We start from the raw sequence: 26,610 nt of genomic DNA, 5'->3' as shown, positions 1-26,610 counted from the left end.
TTTCACTCTCTCTCTCCGAGTTTGTATCTCTGCATATGAACAAAATTCCAATATTTCCAACTCAACAGTGATCAGCATCAGCGTTTAAACAGCACCATACATCTTTCTAAGACCAATCAACATTTCCAAAAAGTGTCAATGCATGCAAATATCAAACATACAAAAAAACATCAAGAGTGCTGGGAGATGATACCAAGGATAGAGGTGATCACAAGACAGCACATTTAATTTTTATTAAAAATACCAAACAACTCACTCTTACTGTATCTATGCCACTTAGATGATCATTCTAACCTGCAAAAATACAGGTACTTTTCCCCAAACTATTTACCTACCTACCTATAAAGAAAGAATGAAAGAAATATCAAGCACACACATTTATACCTCCTCAAACTTAGCAGGCACAATTCATATGAATGGAAAAGGAGGGTCTGGGGAGGCAGGGTGAGGTCATATATTTGCTTTAGGGCACTGGGATATGAAAGAAGAAAATATCACATGCATCATTACCAAATAAGCATCAAACTGATAAGAAGAAAACCCCAAATTAAATGGATTCATGTATGACATCCACTGAAAATCTCAAACCCTAACCACATGGAAGCTGGCAAACACCTTGTGCTGCTTCCCCTATGTCCAGACACAGCATCATCAAATAAGATCAAACAAACTTTGAAAAGAAAGCAAAAAGAAGAAGTAACCAGTCTGGAGACAATCTTCCACAAACCACTTCCCTGCATTATTTTCAAATACATTTTACTCTTCAGCAGCTTCAGAAAGGAGTGGGGGTGAAAGAGACCCACTACTATATATATATATATATATATATATATGTATATATATATATTTAAAACTGGCTCAGCACCAGCACCAGCTCAGAGAGAGGGAGAGAAAAATAATTCATCAAACACAATCCTTAGTACTTGAATAAAACGTTGCTAGCCAGCTGACGAAACCCTACATTGCCAGAGGGTTCCAAGTGGAGTGGATACACGGTGCTGCTCACAGTCTTCCTCATTTGCTATGATATCTGCTCCGTGGGCCTCATCTGTATATCTCCAATCTGGAAGAGACCAAGGCATGGTTTTACTGCAGCACTGAAGTCCAGTTTAAACCTTTCACCCGGTTCTTGCATGCTCTACTATTACAGTGGTAAGCTGCACACAGAGGAAGTTCCTGTGACTAGAAATAAGCCTGTCTGAGATATTAGAAAGAAATAAAAGTAAATGGGACTTCTTTAGCAGAAGGTATAAAAGCACAGATAAACACAGAAAAGAGTGTAAGGTGACAGTGAACCATAAGAGTTTGTAATCAAGCCTTAAGTTTGGTCCTGCTTACGGAGGATCAAGCAGAAGCACTGCTTGTAGGCAGCCCTCCACATCAGCGGGAGATTTTATCCTCTTAAGGCAAGAAAGCCAGCTTGCATTAGAGCCAGGACACCCAAGGTGCTGGGCCACCAGACTGATCCCATGTCAAGAGGGTTGCACCTTGCTCTGAAGGAGCAGAGTTCACATCAGGGGTTTGCTAAACCTCTCGTGACCAAAGTTTGCTTTTGCGACAGCAACTTATGTGTGGACTCAGCCAACATCCTAAACTTTGACACCATTCCTCCCTCCTCCTGGCTCCAGCTCAAAGCTGCTCATTATCTCGTTTCACTGGAGGGAAGTCCCTGTGGCAGCACGAGCACCTTGCACCACCCTTGAGGAGCACTTGGCAGGATCCAGCCCAACATATTATTTGGCAACTGGCAGAACATAACCCAGCTGCAATACTACCAGCAAATCCCAGATGGCACTGTGTGGAAGGGCAAGACATGCCCATATCCCTCCCATTCCTCCTGCTTTAGTCCTGCTCTGCAGGCAGAGCAGCTTTTGATGGATGCAGAGAGGTGTGAGTAGCCTGAGCAGCACAATTCCAAAGCTGCCATAAGGGAACTGTAAACAAACGTGATCACTGCTAATCCCCAGCTCCACTAAGCACACAGCTGATAGCGCAGCTGCAACACTGATTAGCAAATGTCAGGGCAGCAGTTACCCTTTCCTCCTTCAGCTACCCACAGCAGAGCCCTCCAAGCCAACCACAGCTTACCTGTACATGAGGTGGGGCACTGAGGACATAGATGACAGCATTAGCCATATCTTCAGCTTTGAGACACTGGGAAGACATGAAAGAAATTCTTAGACAAAGGGCACCTTAGGAGAAGTTAATCAGAAGATCACTCCTTTCCTAACCATCAATAACAAGTTTCAAAGGTGTCACTAGGGCATTTCAGAAAGATGCAAGCGAGCAGGAAAAAAGTAATCCATTAAAAATTTAACAAAGTCAGTGTCTGATGCTGATACTTCTCCATTTGCTGTGAATAATCTTTCTGCAAAATGCTTTGAGGTGTCTGTTAGAACTAAGATCCTGAAGGGCCGGGCAGAAAAACAGAGATGGTGACAATACCTCTCTCCAGAACTGAGAGGACATTTTTCAGGTGTCTCTGTAGAATTCAGCTAAGGCAAAGTGCAAATGAGCAGCTCCTTGGCAGAAAAGAGGGGGCACCGTGAAGACGAGTACAAGAGCTGCTCTGACTCACAGCCTGGCTAAGCATCTTGCAAAACTATTGGCACGGTAATTCTGCCAGGTCAAGCATCTTTATCAAAACTTATCAGAGAAGCACCAGGAATCCTGTGCTAGCCACTTGCAAGACAACACACACACACTTCTTCTTGCCCATCCTTGTGTAGGCACATTTGCTTACTACAACTTCTCTTCAATAAAGAAGTCCACAAAGAATACAGGGAGTGAGAAACTGAACCTGAATGAAAATGTGCATAGTGTGCAATTATCAGTGCAATATCTGAGGTCTGACACTTGACTTTGAGGATGCTGACTATTCTGGAAAACACTATACACTCTGCATAACTAACTCCTTGTGTGATTGGCCAGGAGAGAAATTGTTAAACTACGATCAGAGCCACTTCCCTCTGTTTTCATTTCTCCATGTCCTACCCGAATGCTCTCATAGGTTGCAGCAGCTCTCTCGGGGTCATTATCGTGAAGTTTAAAAGCAAATCCTGTTTCTACCAGTCCTGGAGATATACACTGGAAAAGAGCAGAGCACATCCTAATAGGATTTGTAATTCCCCTTCAGTGAAAGAATAAAAAAACAAAGGAGAGAAAAGATTTTAGCACTGAAAAAGCCAAAACACCCAAGCCTCTTCTACTGTGCTCCTTACCCACCCTTTTTCTAGGGGAATAGTTTAAGAGAGCAGACATTGCCTTAATGATTGCTGTGGCAGGTTCCTCTGGGAAACCGCTGATGGATGCTTTCCTCCTCATAACCCAAAGGGATGTAAAGGCAGAGAAAACAACGGAAAAGCTTGCAATATAAACTAACTTGTGGACAAATCACTTCTGAGATGCAAGCTCTGAATGAGAGCAAACAGCTCCAGCTGACTGCCCCCCTCTGCCGTCACGAGACCCATACGCTGCCCTGACAAGCAGCTGCCCTCTTCATGCACCCCAATAGTTTATTCTCTGACACAGCCCATTGCTGCTGCACCTTCTGCCCCATTGCTTTTCTCTGACAGGGAAACAGAGGCATGGAGCCCACTGGGTGATCAGAGACAGGTGGCACAGGGCTGGAATATTCACAGTGTGCTGAGTGCTATTTCTGCATTTCCTCATCTGTTTTCCGAAGGAAAAATCCCCATGAAACTTACCAGCTCCCTACCACCCACAAAACAAACCAGCAGAGAGGAAGAAAGCCCCACAGTACTCACTGTAGCTCGTATATGAGTCTTTGCTTCTCTGAGTTCTTGCCTCAGCCCCTCTGTGAGTGCTGTAACCGCGTACTTGGTGGCGCTGTAAAAATGCACCACCGACTGTGGCACAACACTGTGACCATTCATGCTGAGGAGAGATCAGAAAGGAAAGTGCTGAGACGGGGGAGGCAGGCAGCGTCCTAAGAAGGAACCAACAGGATGGTCAAACCACCGTAATGAACACAGGAGGAGATGTTAACGTGGTGGCTACGTGAGGAATTCCCCTCTCCCACACCCCTCTGAGGAGATGCACACCTCCAGAGGCTCCTCGCGACACAGCTGTTTTCTGGAGCTGGTGAAGGAGTTTCAATCTTCAACCTTACAGCAAATGATTGCCATTACCCTGGTTTGGTCTTTGTTGTATTTAAATCAGCAGCGGTTAAAAAAGGGGGTTGGAAAACCAACCATCACATCGTTTAATGGTGGACTTGGCAGTGCTAGGTTAAAGGTTGGACCAGATGATCTTAGAGGCCTTTTCCAATCTAAATGATTCTAGGATTCTGGGATCACAATCCTTGGAAACTCCCTGCTCTTGGGTATCCATTGGCCCACCATGAAAGGTGAAAGCTCCTCTGCTCAAATCCCACCTGGCTGATCCCACATTCCCCCCTCGCATACCTGTTAATGTTAATAATATGCCCGTCATCGATGTTCCTCTCCTTCATGGACTGATAGGCCTCTCGGGTGCAGATGCTCACAGCCATCACGTTGACCTGAGGGAAGAGAGAAGGGAAGGCGACTCAGGCCAGCAGCCCGGCCTGGCACCCTCGGAGCCTCCCTGCACACACACAGCCATGGTCCCCACACAGCCCAGTGGTGGCTGAGCTGGGACAAGGCCACACGCAGGATGGCTGCTGCTGAACCAAGGTGCTCCATGGAGCCCGGCCCTCCCCGCAGAGCCTGACATGAGTGTAAAGCCCCTCTCACAGCTCACAGGACCCAACGCATGGCAATTCCTGTTAATGCCAACAGAGGGAAATGCACATACACGCACCGCACGCCCGCGTTGCGCTGCGACCAGGGCTGCAGCGACAGGGGGTTTGGGCAGGGGAGGCACAGAGGTGCGGTTTTGTGAGACAGGCCTTGGCCTCTGACAAAAATAAATGGACTTAATTGTTTTATGGGCAAGCATGAGGGCTGAGTCCAAGGTAAGAGACACCAAAACTCACTTCCCCACAGTCAGCACTCTGTCGAGGGAACAAAGTTGTCTTGCACAGCACGGAGCACACAGGGGTTTGGAGAGCCCATGGGACACTAGCAGCAGGTAATTAGGTCAGCTAGTTAACGAGGAAATCCCCAGATACTGCCTGTCAGAGAGCCAGGCACTCATAGGCACCTCAGACCACATGGCCAGCAATGAGCTTCCCATGCACAAATGAATCCAAAGATCACAGCGTGCCATGGGAGGGCCAGAGGGGGCAAGGAACCCCAGAGAGATGAGAGCCACCAATCTGTCCTGCTGTTCGCTGACATCTTCCTCAGCCCTAACTGGATAAGCCGAGGAAGGAAGGACAAGGTAATTAATCGAGTCCTTTATCACGTAATCCAGAGCTTTCCAAGCACTTGCTCTTTGGACCAGCACTGCCCAGCACGCTGTGGTTCAGTTAAACTCAGTCGTATCGCCTCTGCAAGGTGCCACCTTTAATGCACAGATGCCTCGAGCATTTGCTGCCATAAAATGCAGATTCAAAGTTTCCAGGAAGACAGAGATGTGGAAATTCCCCCAACTGGAGTACAACAGCACAAAGCACCCACAGGTGTGTGCGAGACCGACAAGCATGTCATCTTGAGCAATGAACACTGCTGCTGAGTTTACAGTGCTTTAGATTTGGAAGAGCAGCTGAAAGGTGGAAAGTATTTGCTGAAGCCCTCTAGAAAGGATGCAACCATTTCAACACCAGACACACTGGCAGGTCCCACCTAAAGGCATGTCACTTTTTAACCAGGTGAGCAGGCCAGACAAGTTTAAAAACACCACTGTGAGCTAAATATCCAGGAAGAACTAAGTTTCTGATGAATCAGAAGTCAGGTGCAACTATAAGTGGGAGAAGGAGCAGGAGCAAGGTCATGCGGACAGCAAACGACTGACTACTATCTCTGTAAAACTCAGAAACAGCAGTTGGGTAGGCTAGCTAGAACTTGGCAGCACAAACGGACATGCAGCCACATGAGGAACATCAGTTTGGAGGCTAGAAAGTAAAAGGCAGAAAGGGATGGGTTTTAGAGACGTAATTACTGAGCAGCACACTCCAAGGATGAGTGGGGTCAGCTGAAGGATCTCCCAGTCACTGCTTTTGTCTTGGCCATTATTTCCTATTAATAGAGGCCATGCCTATGGGTTTTGGCATAGACAAATAGCATTCTTATCTGATGTTATCATAGAGTACCCAGGCAACACAGTAAGTAAAGTCATCACCCTATTCCAAGTGCACTTTGGTTGAGCACACAGTCACTGCTGGATATCTCAGCCATCGTACCTGGAACTAGAGAGATAAATTCCCTGGCACCAGGTTGAAGATTTACCTTGGCTGTGCAAGGAAGAAACTTAGCAGACATGTCAGCAGAACTGCACAACCACCTCAGCACTGGAGCGAAGCCCAGACCAGGTAGAGCACTTGAAATCTTTGTGTTTCACAGTAAAAGTCAAGAAAAGCGGGAGTGACCTGCTCCAATTTCATACACCAACCAAGTGAGGAGCCAGTCCTTTCACATACGGATCTTGGCAACTTTAAGTATTTAAAAAAAAAAACAAAAAAACTTCATGACAAGGAATATCTTGCTTTCTTCCCTGCCTCAAGAAGCACTGAGCCCACCAGGCACTGTGTTTTTGTTGCAGAGCTGCTGCCCAGCTCCACAGGCCACTAGAGGGTAACATCAGCCTAAAGCCAGGACTGAGCTGGGCTTCAACGCTGTGACTCACGCTGAGCAATACTTCCTTGCGTGGGTAGCGTTACAACATTTTGACAACTACAGGCAAAGCAAGATGCTAATCAACAGCCACATGGGAAAGTCCAGAGCCTGTGTGCGATAAGACACCCTGGTAAAGCAAACCAACTGGCTGGAAGGCAGCTGAACTGGGATTCCTTGCTGCCTTTTCTCAATAGTACCCACAGGATTTTGGGATCCCTATTCCATTTCAAACACAGAGCAGGCACTCAGGAACCTAAAAACATGCCTGGAAAGACAGCAAGACTTAGGGCTACACCACTTCTAGAAACAATATAAAGGCCACTGCTACAAATATCCACGCAAGACATTTTTCAGCAGTTGTTCCTATTTTAAGAACAAGAGGTTCAAAGGTCTCTTAGCAAAGATGGCCAGTACATCTGTGCTCCACGTTTGCACAGCATGCTGCACAAAGCAGCAGGTCTGTGACTGCGGCATGTGTGTGCTAATGCAACAGAAACAATGAAGGCACATTTTCTAGTAATTAATGAGTTCCAATTGCCAGGTTGGAAGAACATAAAGGATCCTGTTCCTGGAAGTGCTGAGCATTTCATTTCCCAGAATCAGGCTTTTTTAAGGCATCAGAATGAGTATTCCTGCTCCTAATCACCAAATAAAAATGCAGTTTACTGAAAACATATTCATACACGGACGGTATATAGAAGCAAGAAGAAGAGAGCCTCACTGGTCAAAGAATAACGCCAAGAAGAATCAAACCCAGTTAGTGTTTACAGGAGCAAAGGGATGTGTGCCGCAGTCCTTTGTGCCTGGAACAGTGCAAGTGGAAAGTTCAGCTTGAATTCCTGGCTGTAAAGGTCAGTAGGTAAAACACGAAGGAGCTGCTCAGATCCCAGAGCCCGCAGTCAGTGTGTACACAGCACCCGGCCCCGGCTACTCCCGCGGGGATTGCGGGCGGCCGGAGGACTTTGCTCCAGCCTCACGTAGAGCAAATCTTGCAAACAAATGCAAAGAAAAGAGGGGGAAGCTGTGAACCAAAAGAAGGGCTTACAGCCTGCCCGAGATAAAATGCTTCCTCACTTGTGCACAACGAATTTGCTAGCTGACAGCACTGGGCTCAGCACCGCTGTAAAGCAGCGGAGATGCAATTCCTAACCGGAGACCTCTGCAGCCCTGGGAGAACAAGCTCCTGTAGATTTCTCCCTTGAGAGCAAATACCAGACAATAAGGAACTGGAACATTAAAAAAGAGGAGGAATAAGTAAATGAAAACATGACTTGACCTGTTTGAGGTATAGCAAGAAAATTTATGGAATGGGCATACTGAGAGAGGAGCCTGGAAAAAGACAGCCAGCCTCAAAGCTCATAAAAAATGCATGGAAACGAAAATCGATTTACCAAAAAGAAAAAAATGCCTTTAATTTAAAGCCCTAATGCCTCTCAAATCAATACATCGATGACTGTTTAGAAACTTTTCCTGTCTTGCAGCCCAGCAGAACGCTGAAAACTCTCCAGCCGCACCCCAAAACAAGCTGCTCGCCAGCACCTTTCTCCAGGCTGCCTTTGGAAGAAGCCTCCCTGCTCCCGCTCGGCTCTGCAAAGCCCAGTGGCCCGTGAAAGGCGCTGGCAACCTTCCCCCGTCCTGACCCCGAGAGCTTCAGAGCATGTAGAAGAAATGGACGTGGCGAGTGCTGCCCTGGGGCTGGTGTGCGCGGCGGGGAGCGCTGTCGGTGCGGATCCCTCCCCCAGACCCTGCTGCCCCACAGCCCCGGCACGCTTGGGAGCGAGACCGTCAAGCAAGGAGGTTGCTGCCACAAAACTGGATGCTCACAGCGAAAGGAAAAACCCACAGCTATTTCCAGTGTTTGCAAGCAGGCTGAAAAACAAAGCCCATGCTTGGCAGGGCTGCTTAGGCTGAGGTGGGTTCATCACGCGTTCGGTTCTGGGGTGTCCCAGGGCTTCACTTTTGCATTAAAAGCACAAGCATTATTCAGACAATTACATACAAGCCAAGTGCAAACCTACCAGCTGCTGGGAAACTGGTGAGGAAAAAAAATAAATCTGCCTGTATATGAAGGCGGCTTAGGTGTCTCAGTCTGTTCCCAATGCCACCACAGCAAGAGCATTTTTACCAAGCAAGTGAGAACAGACATACAGCAGCACAGATCACCTCTGGGAATAAAACATGCCCCCAGCCTGGTTTCCTAACCCTGCCCTTGTGGATCAACGTCCCTGCCACTCCTCCCACCCCATCCGTCATCCCGAAGCAGCTCCAAAGCGCGCGTGCAGCAGCGACAACAAGGAGGGTGACCCCACAGGCTCCCAAACCCCACTCTGGCCGCTGCAAACACCAACACAGATCGTCTCATGCAAGACGTTCCCCGCTCCAAAATCTTGCTCCCCAAAATCAGGGGAAGATGAGACCAAAGGAGCACTGAGACCTGAGCAGCCAGGGAATAGAGCATGAAGAAGAGAAGGCAGTGGGTAAAAGCCACATCCCCCTAGAGCCTGCTGCCTCAGAGAGGACAAAAGGTCAGAAGAACAAAGAAAAAGGAGCACAAGGGACAGGCAGCAGCACACAGAGGCGTCCACACAAGCCACGATGACAGAGACCAGGACAAGGAGCTTACAAGGTGCAGGTGACCCACAGGCCCAGGCTTGTAGCAAGACAATGCCCTGCTTTGCACCAGCCCGGGCTCAGCTACACTTCACTTAATTTTCTTTAAAGGCTCCATGGCAACTGGAAGAGGGAGATGCGGCGGTGCCGTGACCCAGGCTGGACAACCCACAAAAGCCCGGCCGGGCAGACAAAGCCGAGCAGAGCTTGCTTTGGCTGCAGTCACAGCAGCGAGCAGAGCAGCCAAAACCCTAACGAGAACTTAATTAGTCAGGATATGGCAGCTCTCACCCTGGCAGCAGGAGTCTGAGGCCTCGACGTGCCTGCCTGGCTTGCTTTGCACAGCCCCTGGAGCCGCTGCTGGGTGCGGAGCCACCGGGCGCCACGGGGCCTACAGACGCAGGCCGACTGCTGCCGGGCGCAGCGGGCCCCAGGCCTGTAACTTGTAGCAGCTTTTCAAACATCTTTTTCTTCACTAGGACAAGCTCACACAGCTGCAGGAGGTGTCACAAAGATGCCATGGTTTACTGAAAGGTATGGGTTCAAATCCTGCCCCTATGAGGGTGCTTTCACACAAAAATATAGAGCATACAAGGGGAAAAATCACCTTCGTGAAATGCTGCTGCTTCAGCAGCTCTCCTGCCAGAGCTGCAGCACGGCCAGCACGAGAGGACCATGGCAAGGGCTGGCAAACTTCCATGGTCCCACAGCCATGGGGGTCAGTGCTGTGTGCCAGAAGTTGCCAAGTCCCAAAACGACGCACAGCAGCGCCTCAGGACAGCAGCACCCTGGGGGAAGTGCTGCTTGTGACCGGCCTGAGCCATCTGCACAGCCTCCCTGTTGGGCAGATGAAATTGGCTCCTTCATATCGAGCTCTAACCAGATTATGGACAGAAAATAAAGCTTCAAAGACAAAAGCATTACAGCTTTTTAAGCCAAAAAGAACCTGCCCATTTTAAAACCCACTGCTAAAACTAACAGGATTAGCTACAAAAGCCAGCGTTTGGTATTCAATTTCCCATTTTAAGGGAGAAAAAAAAAAAGTGAGGCTCATCACCTTTCAGAAAGACATAGAACTAAAGAAAAAATGCTACTGAAGGTATTGAACGTTTTCATGCTCCAGGGTGAAGGCACGAGGCTCAGCAGTGCATGATGCCTTTCCACTTCCTGACCAGCCGACCCAAAGCCAGGTCAGAGCCAGATGGGAAGTGAGTCCTCAGCTCCACACACAAAATAAATAGATGGGTACACTGGTGCTGGTGGCCAGAATAAATAAAAATCTATGTAACACAGGCAAGCTGAGCGCAGTTTAGACAAATAGGAAGCCAGTGGGAAAGCTCTCCCTAATCTCATGATTTCCACAGTTAAGATTGATTTGAAAAAAAAACAAATAAAAACGTGGAAAGTTTTCTCTGGTCCCTTTGTCATCTTTCTCGCAGGTGGCTGTAACTCGAGGACCCAGCCTCAAGAAACCCAGCCAAGGCAGAGGCTGCTGAGCCCAGCTGCCGCCCTCCCCGCGGCACTACTCACGTCTATCATCGTCCGCCAGCCCTCCGTCCTCCCCGAGAGCAGGGGCTCGGGGCGAGCCAGCCCCGCGTTGTTGATGCACACGTCAACTCCCTGATGAAGGGTCTTGATGGCGGAGAACATGGACAGGATCTCCTCTTCGTTGGAGAGATCGCACTTGTAGGGGATGAGGGTCCCAGGATAGCCGGCGCTCTGGCATTCAGCTGCCAATTTCTGAGGGAGAGAGAAAGGAAGACAAGAGCCATCAGCCTTCTCTCCTCGGGGACAGGCCCAGGAGACCAGCGCTGCTTTTCATCGTTCCTGCCTGTAGGTACCACTACCACCACGTATTGCACGAGAGCAGCACCAAAGGATTGCGACGACACCGAGGCATGGTGTTCGCAGCGTGTCCGAGCACACTCGGGGATGGCCACCACGAGCCCGACAGACAGTGCAAGGGGAAGAACGGGAACACGTTTACCCCTGCCACTTCTGAAGGCTGCAAGCCAGACACGAAGCAAGCTCCAAAGCCCGACACGAGCCCTCCCTCGGCCTTTGCCGGGCACAGCTCCCCCGCCGTGCTGCAGAAGGCGCAGGGTGGCTGAGAGCCCAAGACCGGTGGCTGCTTGTGCGTGGCAGTTTAGGTGACACCACACCGCGACAGATGCCTTTGGACAGCCTGGCATCCGGGCAGAGCTTCCGCCACATCACCGGGGAATTCATGCTGGCATTGGGACTTTGAACTGTCTAGCCCTGACTGTGCAAACACGTGCTTAAGTAGCACCCATGCCTCAGCAACAGAGCCCCATCTGCTATAAATGGTTGCTTGTATAACATAATTTTGCACTGACTTCAATTTTTTAACCTTTTTCTTTTAAAGAAGGAACAGACTCGTGCTTGTCTATCACCCTGAGCCACACAGGTCGAGCTGAGCAGGCGCTGTCACAACACAAAAAATATTGCTGTGGTACCGGGCGGGGAGCAGCCAACGTGCTGCAAGCCTGCCACGCTGCTGCGGGGATAAAGGACGTGGCAATCACATGCCTTACAATTCCTCATTAGCCATTATCAACAATTATTCCGAGCCTCCAGATCTTTTATCAGACTAGACGATATAAAGCAAAGGAAAGGCCAAGAGCTGCTGCCGGCCGTGTGTGTTAATGATGCGGCAGCCACCGCACCGAAGTCTCTGGAGGATGCCCTTTACCCCCTGATGCTAATAAGAAGCAGCATCTCATCTCTGATGTGTCATATTAGAGACGGTGACAGCTTCCAGCGCGAGGCGGGAGCCACGTGATGTCTGGTTTCTGCGGAGAGATGGGCTCTGGCTACAAACGTCCACCAAATCACTCAAACCGCATCGCCTGCAGCAGCTTCACCAATGTGACATTTCAGCGGGTGCAATAAAGCTCACGTCCTGTCAGAGGCAGCTCTCCGGCTCCTCCCCACATACCAAGGTGATTGCAACCCACAGCAAAAAGCAGGAGCAAGGCCCAGCAGAGGAGACCCCTGGCTGGAAGCAAAAGACAGCGGGGCAGCGATCGCACACCCACGGGATCCCAAATGCCCGGCCCCAGCCGTGCTCGATTACATCCACACCACAGCACAGCCCAACTCAGCCACAATGGGGCCAGGGGGAGCCAGGGCACCCGCTGCGGCACCCCTGAGCACCCAAAAAACCACCGTGAAGCCCGTGCTCAACTCGTTTGCTTGCTGCGAGGCACGGCATCGGCTCCCCGGCCGGCCCAGCCCCTCCTGGCGTCTGGCGCCGCATGGAGAGGCGCGGAGCAATGCCCACGTTTTGTTGGAGGAGGCACACGACGAAACCTGCCCCTCCATCTGCACCGGCACACGCGGGAGCCCGCACGCGGCTCGCCCACGAAAGCAAGAGGGACAGAGGAGTGCAGCGAAGGCGTCTGCCTCCTGGGGAGAGCTGGGCCCCGTCCCCTTCAGCAGCTGCCGCAGGGGCAGAAGACCCAGCCCCAGCTGGCAACTTGGTCGGATGCCACCAAGTCCAAAAAGGGGGAAAAAACACCTGAAGATGTGAACTGACTCTCAAACCTAAATCATAAGATGCGTTTGTGGTCCCAGCCCTTACTTTTGGGCTTTTTTTGGTGTCCAACTGTCTCCGCCCCAAGCCGTACACGGAGCAGGGCTGAGCACCCTGGGACAGGAACGCACAAGCCAGGACCTCCAAATCCCCCTCAGTGCCCACAGGGCGTTCACTTTCATCGCCCTGAGGCAAGTAGCTCTGTTCAGTACGGGATTTTCACCCTAAGACCACAGCAGAGGTGGTGCACGCCCCTGAACAGCAAGTTAAGCTCCTCAGATTTGCCTCCCGGGGCTCTCGGCAGCAGACCCCAGGTCTCCACAGGTCTCGGAGCACAAGCCGAGAGCAGCCCGAGCCTGAAGGTCTGGCCCAGCAGCTGCTCTCCTTTCTGGGCACCGAAGGCATTGCAGCGACACGGGAATTGCTATTGCTGTCACAGCACCAAGCGAGGAGACGTGCTAGTTGAGCCCCGAGATCAATACATCCCCACAGCACTGTGCTCTCCAGAGGGCTCCGCCTGGGCTGAGCGAGGCAATATTTCTGCCCGACGGAGAACAAAAGCGCCCCCGGGACTGAATCGCGCCTCTCTGCACCCTCCCGGGGGCGGTTTCACTGTGCTGTACACGCAATCCTGTTGACTACGTGCTGACAACGTTTGAAAGATACATGCTTTTTAAAAGATCAAAGTACACGTTTGAGGAAACGGTTTGGGAAAAATCCGCAAGAGCGGCATTTAGAAAATTAAAAGCGGTACGAAGGGCTGCGGGAAGATGCTGAACCACCCCGGGGATGGATGCTCCCGCAAAGACACGGGCAGGAAATTGGGCAAGGCTGCCCTCAGCCCTGTTCTTCATAACCTGGCACGGAGGTGACAGCTTCAGGGCTGCCCAAACTGGAGCACCCCACGGAGAGCCATCCCGCGCGGTATGTGCTCGTGGAGCACCGCGGCTCAGGTCTGGCACTCGTGAAAATCTTCTTGGTACGCCACGAGGGATTCGGGCGAATCTCCCAAGAGGACGTGAGCCGGGGTGGGGTTGGCTGGAAGGAAGAAGGGCCCAGGGGCACGGACAGGACACTTCACATCCATTCCCACGTTCAGCTCCCACTTTCCACCATTTGACACGACTCCGTCTGTGCAGTCCAGCTCCTCGATGGAGGCGGGTGGCTCCAAACGCCATGGGCTGACACACAGGACAAGGGGGCAGTGACACGAGGGGTGCTCTGGCCAGTAGTGGCCATCGTGGTGGAGCTGCCCACCCGTTCTCCTTAGCTTATGGCCCAGATGCACCAAGAGCAAGCTCTGTCCTGCTCAGAGACGGGCTCCTTTGCCACAGCTGACCAGAGAAATGCACCCACAAATACCTCCTGAGATCCTGCTTTTCCTGTCTGGTTTCTCACCGCCTCAAACGGGAAGCAGCACGGATCCTTTCATCTCAGGCTACCCTTGTGCTAACAAATTCTCTTTGAAAACAAAGCGCCGAACACCGCTGACACCCAGGCTGAGCTGAACGTGCTGCACACATCTCTAGATAAAGCCAGAGTCGCCGCAGGCTCTTCAAAGAAACATCAGCTGCGGGTAAGTTTGCAAAAGGAGACTTATGTAAAGTAACTCTCTGAATTAGGGAGCTTGCAATATTTTTCCAGAGCATCAGTTAAGTCCCTCAGTTAATGTTCGTTCCCCTTACAGGAAACCAGATGCTCGAGGAAAAAACAAAGAAAAAAGCTGCTTTTCCAGGTTTCATGAGCAACTCGAGTGACCACGTACTGTAGCACCGAGACGAGAGCAGGTGCACCTCCGGCCGCTGGAGATGAAGATGTGAAACGAGACCCAAGCAGCTCTGTACCTCACCGTTATCACGGGATGCTTGCAAATGGCCAGCCAGCTGCCCAGAGCTACCAGGTTAAGCCAGGAGAATACAACATAAGGAAAAAATAATTACGCTGTAGGTTAAAATGTTTAACCTAGAGCCACTTATTGCCATGGACACAACCCCTTCCCCCTGGTGCGCTGCCCTGGATGAGCACAGCTCTGTGGCACCCAGGGAAGGGCAGCTTTCCACTACGGGCATCCAAAGTTGCCAGCGAGAAACAGCGAGCCAAGACAGCAAGGCACGCACTGGATGCACAGCCCAGGACGTGCCCCTTGCCCAAACACCAATTTTTCCATTGACACCGCTGCGGTTTATTTCAGTTTACAGCAGTGTTCAGTGAACAAATGAGCAAATGGGAAAAAAACCACCAAACACCTACATATAAGTGAGACAAGGAAGAATACTTGATCATTATGTTTACCATGTATTATTTAGTTGTCTGATTTTAAAGGCCCGAAGGGATGCCTCATGTTTATGGGATGTTTTCCAAATGTTAAGAATAACTCCACGCTCCCAAGGAAGGGTTAATGCTCCTTGTGCACGAGATACTCACAAAGAGCACAGCGCCACGCATTTAGATTCAGCCCTGGTAAAGCGGTTTTACAAAACTAATTGATATCAACATTTAAGGGGACTCTTAAGGGGAGGAAAAAAAGAAAAGAGTCACGTAGGGCTTTATTTGGCCAACCATCCTATTAACTTCGGACACATTTAGTACGGAAAGATTAAAGCCAGCAGAAGCCATTAGGTAATTTTTAATCTGACCTGCCATTCATCACAGGTACTTGCATCCCACTGACTTAGCTTATGCTTAAATACATCGCTGCACCCAGAAACCAACTGGAAAGGAACTAAAGTCACCTCAGTTACTTTCGTTGTCCAAAGGAAACGAAGGAAGAAAAAAGCCTGACAAAGAGCATCACAGCTGTGAAAGAAAACTGGGGGCTTACCGATCCTTTCACTTTACTGATTGGCAAGTTTGAAGCTTCTTTTAATTAAGTTTTAACACCAGTGCAACAGCACAGAGGAAGAGATACACAGTGAATACAGCACTAGGCTGGGGTTCGTTCTAGCAGCTTCCACAGCGTGTTCAGAGACCATGGGCAAGATTCAGAGCTCAGTTTCCTTGTCTGTGAAATGGAGATAATCACAGCGAGCCCCTTCCGAGGGCAGCCAGGCACCTGGGGCTTTTTGCTTGCATATGATTATTGCTTCGGATTTCTTCCAGCTCCTTTTGTGTGGCTTCAGGTCCCCAGACAGGGCCTCCACGGGAGTCTGAAAGGAGTTTCCAAATGATTAAAATGGTACAGTGATTCTCCTTCCCTCTCGTGAGCTTTAAATCAATGCTTTTACCCACTGTTTGCAAATCGCTGCCCCTCAGCTCAGATCCTTTTCTGCTCCAAAACAAGGCACAACGGTGGGGAGAGGAGAGCGTGGAAAATCAGGTTTAAGTGGAAAAGCAAAGTGCAGTACTGAGCTGGGGTCACCAATGTGAGAACCTAGCAGGAAGGAGGAAGCATTACACCCATTTTCAGAGCATTTACCTGAAGTGCTCTGAAGCACTGACTGCCTACCGTACCCAACAGCGACGTCGCACCTCGGCGTTGCCACCACAGCTCCATCTCATACCGGCTGCCACCCAGGCTCTGCAGCTGGGTCCCGAAAATCAGCGTGGTGCTTGCCCTTCACCTGCACAACCAGCCTTCCCCGCAGACTCCAGATGTGCCAGGATCATCTCACGTGGGGAGCATGGCCCACGAAGTCATTCAGCTGGTTTTATCCCAGGAATTTAAGCCAGGCTCCCTGGTAAACGCATGCCTGGTTGCACAGCCACGTCTTCACGGTGCTGTAACCTTCCTCCCAGAGCACTCAAGAGTCTCACTGCTTTCTTTCCGAGCCCTCTCTGCTCCCTGCACTTTTCAGTAGTTAAACATTCAAGACATTTTTTCTAGCTCACAATTTTAAATTTCTACTGTGATACACGCAAGCCACATCGCTCCATTCATGCTGCCCTGAGCGTCCCCGCTACCTTAAGGCACTCCAACAACTGCTCCTCACGTCGAGACCGAGGGCACGGCTTTTGGGGGCTTGCTGAAATCACGCTGCTGAGGGCTGGTGTGGGGGAGGAGGAAAGGCACTGCTCCCACGACAACAACTCATCAGAGCAATATTTCTTGCTTATTCCAAGGTACAATGATCCCAAAACAAGCACCATAGGCGCCTGCCCGCCTTTCAGCTCCCAGATGTGTGAAGTGCGTTCCCACGCAGCTGGGAACGTGGGCGCCCTCCTTCCCCAGGGCCAATGCTGCTGCACTGCAGCCACCCATGTCACTCTGCCAGGCCCTGGCTGCTCGGCCCGGAGGGCTGTGGGGACGGGGGGGGACACGGCTGCACTGCCCCAGGGCACCCCAGGCCCCCACACCGCCAGCCCGACAGCTCGTGCATCACCGCCTGCATCGCCGCCGGTGGAGCGCGCATTTCCAAGGCAACCTGCACGCACGCACGCACCGCCGCAAGACCGGCAGATAGCGGCACGTGCCTCTGTGCCTCCTCCAGTGCAAGCCATCACACCTCCACTACGCTTAGGGAGTCGGGTTTGGGTTTTAATTAAATCAAACTGCACCGAATCTTGCAGCAGAGGTTTGAGATGCGCAGTGATACCCTGAACATCTCAGGCGTGATCGAGGTCCGTGGAAGCCATCACCACGTACCCACCCCAAATACCGCCTGTTGCAATCAAATACATCACTGTACTTCGTGTGTAAGACGTGGGAGCACTCACAAGGACAGCAGGGATCTGTCCCCAGCTCACCTGGGGGCTTTCCCCATTCCCAGCCCCATGACCCTGCCTGTGGGGTGCACAAGTGGCACCGGACACCCCACCGGTGAGCTCCGAGCTCCTCGCACAGGGAACCAGACCAGGAAAACCTGAGCATCCCTCACTCCTTTGCGAGGAAAATGGCCAGTGAACATCCCATAGCCCAGCCCAAGCACACAAGGGCTGGCTGGCAGCGGGGCTGGCAAACAGCTGGCACCGCCTGGGAAGCGACGTGCCAGCGGCACGGCCCCGCTGCGGGGTCATGAGATCAGCCTTCCCCCTCAGCACCCCACGGCGCAGACCTGATTTCTTCTTCAGAGCTCCCAGATGGGCAGAGCTGGAGGTTTTCCCACACTCTCCCCCGGCGCCAGCCACATGGCCGCAAACACCGAGCGCTGCCGCTGCGAGGGCAGGGAAAGAGCCGCGAGCCCGCGCCTTTATCTATCTCATCGGCTCCTGCTCCGCGCCCATGTAATCCCAAACGAATCCTCTTCTGAAAAGAAAGATTAACACAAAGCAGCAGGCCTTCCCTCGCAGGCTCGCCAATATCCCCCGGTAGCAGAATTCGGGTGACAGGTCCTGAATTTTAAAGCACTCCAGATTTACGGCCCAGAGGCTTGGGCGCGCCGTGGCGCAGCCATGCCCGGTGAGAGCAACGGCTACGGCACAGCCCTGACCGCGGGCGCCGTGACGGAGCACCCGTGTGGGCACTGACGTGACACCGGCCACCGGACGCATCCACGGCAGTGCTAATCCCGAGCTAAGCCGCCAGCCCCAGCAGAGCCACAGCTGATTCGTACGAGTGTAAATGGAGAGAAAAGTCTGGCTAGAGGAGGCGAAACGCAGGTCCCACGCGCTTCTGCAGCCACCCTGATCCCGTTTTACACAACAAGGCATTTCTGAAGCACACCTGGGGTAGGGGAGGATGGACAGAAGCAGGCCTAAAGCAACCCTTCCCCCCCACACCTCAGCCTCGAGGATGAGGAAAGCCACCGGGACAGCGAAGCGTTTGTTCCCGCTGCGCAGGACAGCAATTATGGCATCTCTTTCATATTTATCAGGAAAGGGTCTGGTCAGGGACGAGTGGCAATAAAAGTACCTCGGAGGCCTTGAGTACCCAGCATCACGAAAACAAGGCCTTCCAGAGGCCAACGAAATCCTGAAGGTCATTCATTTACAAGTAGGCTGTGCCTTGGGATTATCCCGCCTGGAACTGCTCCTGCTGCCTTAAAAATAATTAATAGGGCTCCCTCGCAGCCCAGCAGCCTTGCAAGCGCCGTGCCATGACGGTGACTGAGGCAGGCACGCCGCCTCAGTGAACCTCTCCCTCTCCGTCCGAGGTGAGTTCAGCAGGGCCCCAGGGAAGACAACAAGGTCCCCGAGGAGGTTTGGGACGCGCGGCTGCGCCTCCCCGTCCCACAAGGCCCCAGCTCTGCTCCAAGAAGAGCAGCGATCCCTTCGGAGGCCGGACTGCACGAATGTGCAATCGATGGCTCAGCTTATCAGGGGCTATTTCTTGAGCAAGATCTAACCTTGACGAGGCAGTCCCTGGTTATAAAAGCTACCTTTGATCGATAACTGTCACAAATGCATTAGAATTAATCAGCTAAACCTTGTAATTTAAGCAACATTTATTGCTTCCTGCACGGCTGTATCTCCTCCTCACCCCAACAACAACAAAAAAATACCCAATGCCCATTAATAAATCTCTCCAAGGCTCTCCGAAACAGGTCATTGCCTGAGGAGCCCTCATCTCCCCTTGCCTGCCGAGCAGGCTGCTCTCCGAGGGCAGGAGACGGGAGGGAAGGGCCAGGTAGTGCCGGGGAGCGGGGTTCCCCCACTGAAACTATAAACTATTAAAAAGGAAAAAATTAAATGAAAAAAAAAAAAAAATCTGGTGCTCTGATAATGGGGCCAGAGGGAGAGCTCCTGCCAGCACTTCTGCCCTTTTCTGCAAGCATATAAATGCATGAAATTAAATTTTACTATTAAAATCCAGCTGGTGCAACTCATGCAGGCAGAAACACAACACGACGTCCTGTAACCAGAGGGATCGTCAAAGCCTGGGTTTTCCACGAGGAGCGCGTCACCAGGCGTTGTCTGCAAACTCTTTGGAAACAGCACGCCGGTTAGAAACACCTCTCCTTGCACAAAGCCCCCTCCCACCCACTGACAACAAACCCTCAGAGGCTGGGAGACCCCTCACAGCAAGGAAGTAAGGCGGCACCCGACGGGATTTCCTCAGAAAACGAGGCCACAGAGCGGCACACGGCCCGATGGCCCGAGGGATTTCCTTCCTGTGGCACCGCTCCTTCCTGCCCGCCGCCACAAGCTCTCCTTGCAGGGACACCTCGAACCTTCCTGAGCTCCAGAAGCGATGGATTGTGTCCAAAGCTCCTCGTGAGCTTCCCCCTCACAGGTGAAGAAGACAGCAAACTAAAACTTCTAAAACTTAACTGAAAACTGGAGCCCAGCGAGCCTCCTGCACGCTCGAACCCAAGGGACCGGTGACAGGGACCCATGAAGGTGACTTGGGTGGGGGGCGGCTGCCACCAGAGCTTGGCCTTGTAGACTACAAAAAACCCCCTTTGCTAACTCACTGAAGCACTGAAGCTCACTCCTGACTTGAAACACACGCCGATATCCAAAGAGAAGAAAACACTCGGGAAGGGCAGATGCCAAAACGTATTCGACAGCTGCTGGCACCTCCGGGCTTCTCACTTAGAGCAAGCTTTCAACCCAAATTATCTTCTGGCATGCAAGAGTAAAATAAAGCCATTTTAATTATATTTGGTTCCTCTACGTCTGACTACAGCACACGAGGCACCGTTGGGCAGCCCCCCGAGCAGCCTGCGCTCCCAGGAGGGCACAAGGAGCCGGGAACAAAGCGCTGCCGGGGGGGACCCACTCGGGGAGCGCTGCGAGCCAGGCTGCAGGAGGGTCAGCACCGGGCTGTAAACGCTGGGTCACAGCCAGACACGACCGCAGAGGGGACACCTGGCTGCCGGGGCGAGCTCTTGCCATGCCTGCACCTACGACAATGTGACAGAAGAAAAGTCAAAGCCAGCTCTGAGGGGAGAGGACACAGCGCAGCACCACGGTCGGCTGGAGCTCCAGCTCAGCCATCACACGTGGGAAGTGAAAGGGAGAAAATCCTGCAGCTTTTGTGAGCCGTTACCATTTTTATTTCAGAAGAGCCCTGGACTCATGACACAGGCTCAACACCAAAACCACAACTTTGCAATTCCCTCGTTATCGTGCCTCCAGTCCTTATCTGATTTTCCAAGAGATTAAGAAATCTTGATATAGTATTTATTGCCCGAGTTAAACTCCTCACAAGACAATGTACTCTTTCGGTCGTTTACAGTAGGTTATAAAACCACCACAGAATGGTTCCAGCTACCTTGCCTTAAAATGGATGACTCCAGTGCCTAACACTAACGAAAACATAGGCTCCGTGCTACAAAGTGAGCACCATAACACTGTTTTTATACTGTGCTGTTTGCCCTATTTCCATCTCTAGATGCCTTGATTTGTTTTTTGGGTTCACTCCTCTGCACATCACCATTCACAGTGGTATTTAGCGAATTATTCAATTTTAATAGAGCAAAAAGATTTGCCCTGCAGCAACCACTGCCAAGATGCTTCAACCTCTCCTTTGTCCGCATCCCCTCTCTACCTGAACAAGGACTCAGAAAATCAGATGGCAGAGGTGGCAGACGGGCATTTTGCGGGTAGAGCCGGTTATAGGACAGCTGACCACCCCAACAACAGGCCGGCAGCCTGAACCTTCCCGTTTCCCTCCGAGCACAGTGCCCCGTCAGGACGGCTTCCTACAGCCACGTCCAAAGTCCCAAGTCCCAGCGTGGGCTCAATAGTCTGCAGCCTGAATATCTTTGAGGAAAAAAGGAAAAAAGAAAAGCTGAAGCTCATGGAGGAAAGCTTGGTTACCGTGAGGAAGTCTGCCCCAAAGGTTTGGCAGGACGCAGCAGGCAGCCTCTGCCCCGGCACAGGCACCAGTCCGAGGGATGGACCCGTTCCCAGAGCGACCTTGGGCCACTCGGAGCTCCACCACCTTCCCTTCCCCGGGCGAGCTGCATCTCTGGGACTTTCTTCCTCTTTAAGGAAACATGCTTCACAATAAATAAAACCAGAATAGCAACAGAGCAAAACACAGTCCAGACACCTACCAAAACAAACGACTGTGTGCTGCAAACACAATTTTGTCCTCAGAGAGCCTGGGAGAAAGAACCAAGCAGGGACAAACATTAGCGGCATTGTTTAACTCAAGTTTCTGAAGGATGACAGTAACAAGAGCCGCGGAGATAGCGAGCAGTCAGCAGTGCTCAGTACGGCCACATACCGCAGCAACCCGGACAGATCGCCTGCTACACGGCCGTGTTGTGTGCGGACCCAAATACAGAGGCAAGGCCTTTAGAAGAGCCCCCTTTTTCTTAAATATACATCATATTTTTTGCCAGGAAAGTTTCAGAAAGAAAGGTTTTCAGAACATGTCTGTAGTATAGAATGAAAAAGCAAATTTCATCGATTTTCATCATCAAATTTTTTGGGATCTCTTGAAACGTTTCCCTTGGATTGGAATGCCCTAACTGGGCTGGGAAACGAAGGCAGTAGAGAAGAGACACGCGGTGCAGTTGCCTGGTGGAGGCTGGGCCCTCAGCCTCCTCGCACACAGAGCAGGGACTCCTGGGGACCCGCAGCAGGAGGGAGGCCAGGGCTGCCCAGAGCAGCCCCATGGAAGAGATTAGCAGGGTCCTGGGAACAGGGAGACACTGCAAACGGCTTGTGAGAGAAGAACGGGATGAATGGTGAATCCTTCACCAGCCTCCGCGAGGCTACAGCAGCCTCCACACAGCAGGGTATGAAAGGGCAGGAGCTCTGTAAGGCACAGCACCAAGGCGCTGGGAAAGCCCAAATAGAAGCAAGCCCCAAAGACCAGTTAAATCAGTTATACCGGCCGGTTTTCTGCCCCCTGCAAGTGGCATCTTCTGACTGATGGTGAAGAATGGGAAAAAGTTTTGTTTCTTCCGAGCTTTCCTTTTTTTAACCCCACTTCTCAGCAGCACCAACGCCAACTTTGTTCCCGGGAGTTTTTGCACAATTTATTGGTGGTGTGGTCAGCAGTGCCCTGAGTCCTTATCGCCCTTGCTAAGGGAATAAAAGCAGGGGATGTTCGTAAAGATCGCCTGCGCTGTCAGCAGGCTCCGAGCAGCCGGGCAGGCTGCGTGGCTTTGTGCTGACTCCGGCTTTTCTCCTCCCGCAGAGGCTCAGCTTTCGCTCTCATGGTCTCATCCAGCTCCACGTTAGTCAAGATCTGAGTTTCCCACGTAACGCAAACAAGCAAAAAGAAAAATAAAAACAAAACAAAACTCAGCACTTTCTCACACCATATAAAGTAGGAAAACAAAAAAAGGAGCCCAGGCTTGCTCGCCTCGCTGCCCACTTGTGCAAGCACCTGCTGGGGAAGGAAAGCCCCAGATGCTGGTGCCCAAGGGCGCAGCGGCACCGGCTCGCTGCAGTGCCACCAGCCCGGTAACTCCACCAGCAGCATGGGAACGGGAGGTGCTGCTCGACAAGTCCGCACCCCCAGCGTCGGATGAGGAAAATCTCAGCCTCGTTAAAAGAGAAGTGAGGTTTCGCTGGGCCGTGGGGAAGCGCAGCCGAACACAAGCGGAGGACACCACCACAAAAAGCTGTTGCTTTTATGCACCTTTATGCCTAAGCCAACGCGGTGAGGTCTTAGACTTAGTTCTGGGGATGTTTGCTGAAGGAATAAAAGCCACGCCAGGGACTGAAATCTCATTTTGGCACTGACCCACAGGCGCTGGACCTCCGGGACGGCGGCGTTGGGGCTGAAGGCAGGTGGGAGCCCCCAGCAGCGGGCAGGTCACCCCCCGCTCCTTGGAGCCCCAGCTCCGGGAACAAAACCCGGGGCAGCCCCGCGGCGACCCGCCCCAGCCCCACGACCTGCATTCGGCAGGAGCCGCCCCCCGGGGACCCCCTTCGCCCACCGCCCCCAGCCCTTCCCCACGCCCCCCGGCGGCGAGGCCTCGCGGGGCAGCCGCCCCCCGTGGGCCCCGCGCTAGGCGGTGCCCGGCACGGAGCCGGGGAGGGGAACAGGGGACCTCCTGCGACCGAGCAACCCCCGGGGGAGTATTGTGGGGACACCCCCCACCCCCCCCCACCGCAATCCCCGTGCCCGGTTGCCCGGTGCCGCCGCCCCCCGGTGCCGGTACCTCGATCTTGTCGACGCTGCGCGCGCAGCCCACCACCTTCATGCCGTGCTGCACCAGCGCCCGCGCCACGGCCGCGCCGATGCCCACCGAGGCGCCCGTGACCAGCGCCACGCGCCCGGCCCAGCGCTCCATGGCCACGGCCCGGCCCGGCCCGGCCCGGCCCGGCCCGGCCCCGCCGCCGCGCACAATGCGCCGCCCGCCGCGCCTCGGCCACGCCCACCGACACGCCCCCCCCGCCGCCGCAGGCCACGCCCCCCGCCCCGCTGTGCCCCGCCCCCCGGCCGCAAGCCCCGCCCCCCCTGCAATAAACCACGCCCGCGTGTCCCTAGGCCGCGCCCCCCCCCCCCCCGTGGGCCCGAGGGCCGGTGGCGGGGTTGGTTGCCCAAGTTCAGATTTTTGGGGCGTCGAAAAGGCAGCGTGGCGGGGCCCGAGCTGCACAGCTGAGCTGGGGTGAAGGGGAGGGATGGCGGCCCCTGCTCCGGAGCAGCCGTGCTGTTCTCCACGGGCATTCCCGGCGGGCAAAGCCGCCTTTGAACTTGGTTCCTTTCCCTTCCTTCCCCCCCCCTGCCCTGCACTGCTGGGTGGCTTCGCGTGAACTGTCAGCTCCCCCAGAACAAAGGAGAAGGTGATTAAATGTCTCATTCCTAAGTACCACCCCCCCCCTCAAGAGGGTTATGCACCCCATCGCTGGAAATTTAAAAAAAAAAAAAAAAGTGAGGGAAAAAAACCCCACACCGGTGTTTAGGGTTCTTTAGCCTCTGCAAAAGATAAAGCAGCACTTTGTGTCTCCCCCATTTAGGCCACTGCTAACGCTGAGCTGGCCACACGCCGAAGCAGCTCAGGTACTCGCTTCTTTCCTCCAGCCTGTGACCGTGAGCACCAAGTTGCTCGAGGGGGCTGTGGGACCGTGGCATTTAAAACAAATCACTTCATCGCTCCAGCTGCTGGAAAAGCACGGAGCAACAACCAGCCCACGTGGAAGCGATAGCTTCACCGCTCACCAAGGACAGGCAGCCTGTGAACCACGCCTTTGTGCGAGCACAAGCACAACACAGGCAGCTGGTTCAGCTCGTTCAGGTTAAAGGCATTTAATGGTAGCTGACAAACTGTACTTGACTAAAGAGAGCCATCGTGATGAGGACCCCCCCCTTCCTCACCTTGAAAAAAGGAAGAAGTTCCCATCTTTAAACGCTTGAACCACGACAGCAAACATTTGCAAGTAGCTGAGTACGTTTTCATTCTGAATCTGGACAACAGAGCACATGCTGCTTCAGAGGAAGCTGAAGGTTCCTTCTCATGAAGCTGGATTTCACACTTTAAATCAGGACTCAGAAAAAAGTATGTGCGTGTTCTTCATTACTCTCAATAAATCACCTCTCAGGGTTCACTGGTAAGAGCCCTAGCCAAATCAGGCATCTACAAGCAGCGCGACCCCTTCCAGCATGAGCATCTGAAGCATGAAGTAACGCCAAGAAAACAAACCTCTCTCCATCAGAAACACCGAACAACCACAGTACAAATAAATAAATCTGCTTATAGCCTCCAAAAAGGTTTTTCCTGTTAAATTACTGAACGGCTTGGGTTGGGGGTGACCTTAAAGCCCACCCAGATCCATATGGGCTGGCAGAAGGAATAGCCTCCCTCTGTAGACACTTACTGCTACATAGCAGCTTTTAGGTGCAACTGCCGTGGGAGTCAGCACATGGGCCAAATTTGGATGCTTACCATGCACAACTGTATCAGCACCTCCAGTCTATTCAGTATCAGGTTTTAAATCACCTTTATTTTTGTTTTTAATCTCCCACATTCCAAATCAAGTCATTCCATTAGATACCATATTTGTAAGAACAAGATTTGGTTTAAGGGTTATTTGTGTAAAAGCACTCATGTTCCATCCTCCTAACAGAGCTCCTTATTTCATTAAGAAAACATTAAGGTGTTTTTGAAAACCTGCTTTTTGTTTGAGTATGCTCTGATGGGCTCACACAGAAGAGCTTTAAGCCTGCTTTGTCAGAGCAGAAGGAAGATAAGCGCTGCAGCACTGTAACTCACTAGCATCAGTAATCACCGCAATGAAAACCAAAATTAAGTTCTCCAAAACGGCACAGGCTGCACGCTAATTCAGTACCATCGCCCAACTAAACGTGGTGATCTTCGGCACAGCAGTAACATCGGGGTTTATAGAGCACGTCACCACAGAGCAATGCTGTTTGGAAACACCTGAGCTCGCTCCACACAGTGCAGTGCCACACCGACGTGTATTATCTATGACTCTGGAAGCAGAACAGCCACTGAGAGAGTGGTGCCAGCCAGGTTGGGTGCAGTGCCACACCGACACACCAAGCTATTACAGACCCCGTTGTTTGGCAGTGACTTGAAGATCCCTAGACCACACGATGGTGAATCACGCAGCCTGGTGGTCTAGTTTTCCTGAGTGCCACTGAACTATCTATACCTTTCCCAGGCAAGTTTCCTTCTCTTACAATTACCTCCAAGAAGCTACACAGCCTGAAGCAACAGCTTTCCCTCTGCACTGAACAGCAAGGATTCAAACCTCTGGGAAAGACTGTTTAAAGCAGGAACGTGTACACCAACTTTTACTATGCATATTAATAAATATTCTTTATTTAAATTTTGCACATTGCGCTTTAACATATTACATCCAAAACATTTTGCAAATGGATGTCTACTTTGTAAAATCTTATATTCAGCTCATTGTCATTCTGTACAGAATTATAGGTACAACATTACTTTGCCACTAGTTTGCTTTTTGTAAGTC

General features: G+C 52.0%; 1 protein-coding gene across 1 annotated transcript; it reads right to left on the bottom strand.

Moving 5' to 3' along the window:
* Positions 1–210: 210 nt before the first annotated feature.
* On the bottom strand, positions 211–23,999 carry DHRS11 (dehydrogenase/reductase 11). The gene is made up of 7 exons (XM_035561151.2): positions 23,832–23,999; positions 10,860–11,069; positions 4,428–4,522; positions 3,768–3,897; positions 2,995–3,087; positions 2,089–2,154; positions 211–1,063 (listed from the first exon to the last, which is right to left on the bottom strand). Exons 1-7 carry the CDS (start codon positions 23,961–23,963, stop codon positions 1,022–1,024), a joined length of 768 nt encoding a protein of 255 aa, XP_035417044.1. The 5' UTR covers positions 23,964–23,999; the 3' UTR covers positions 211–1,021.
* Between the last annotated feature and the right edge of the window lie 2,611 nt (positions 24,000–26,610).

The sequence above is a fragment of the Cygnus atratus genome, chromosome 20 (assembly GCF_013377495.2).
Source record: "Cygnus atratus isolate AKBS03 ecotype Queensland, Australia chromosome 20, CAtr_DNAZoo_HiC_assembly, whole genome shotgun sequence".
Lineage (NCBI taxonomy): Eukaryota > Metazoa > Chordata > Aves > Anseriformes > Anatidae > Cygnus > Cygnus atratus.
This window is presented reverse-complemented; position numbering and strand designations above follow the sequence as displayed.

Coding starts and splice junctions, on each gene's coding strand:
- DHRS11 (XM_035561151.2), bottom strand. CDS start 23,963: ATGGAGCGCTGGGCCGGGCGCGTGGCGCTGGTCACGGGCGCCTCGGTG. Junction 4,523..10,859: donor GCTGGCGGACGATGATAGAC/GTGAGTAGTGCC, acceptor CTCTTCCCTCAG/GTCAACGTGATGGCTGTGAG. Junction 3,898..4,427: donor CATATTATTAACATTAACAG/GTATGCGAGGGG, acceptor ATCTCTCCTCAG/CATGAATGGTCACAGTGTTG.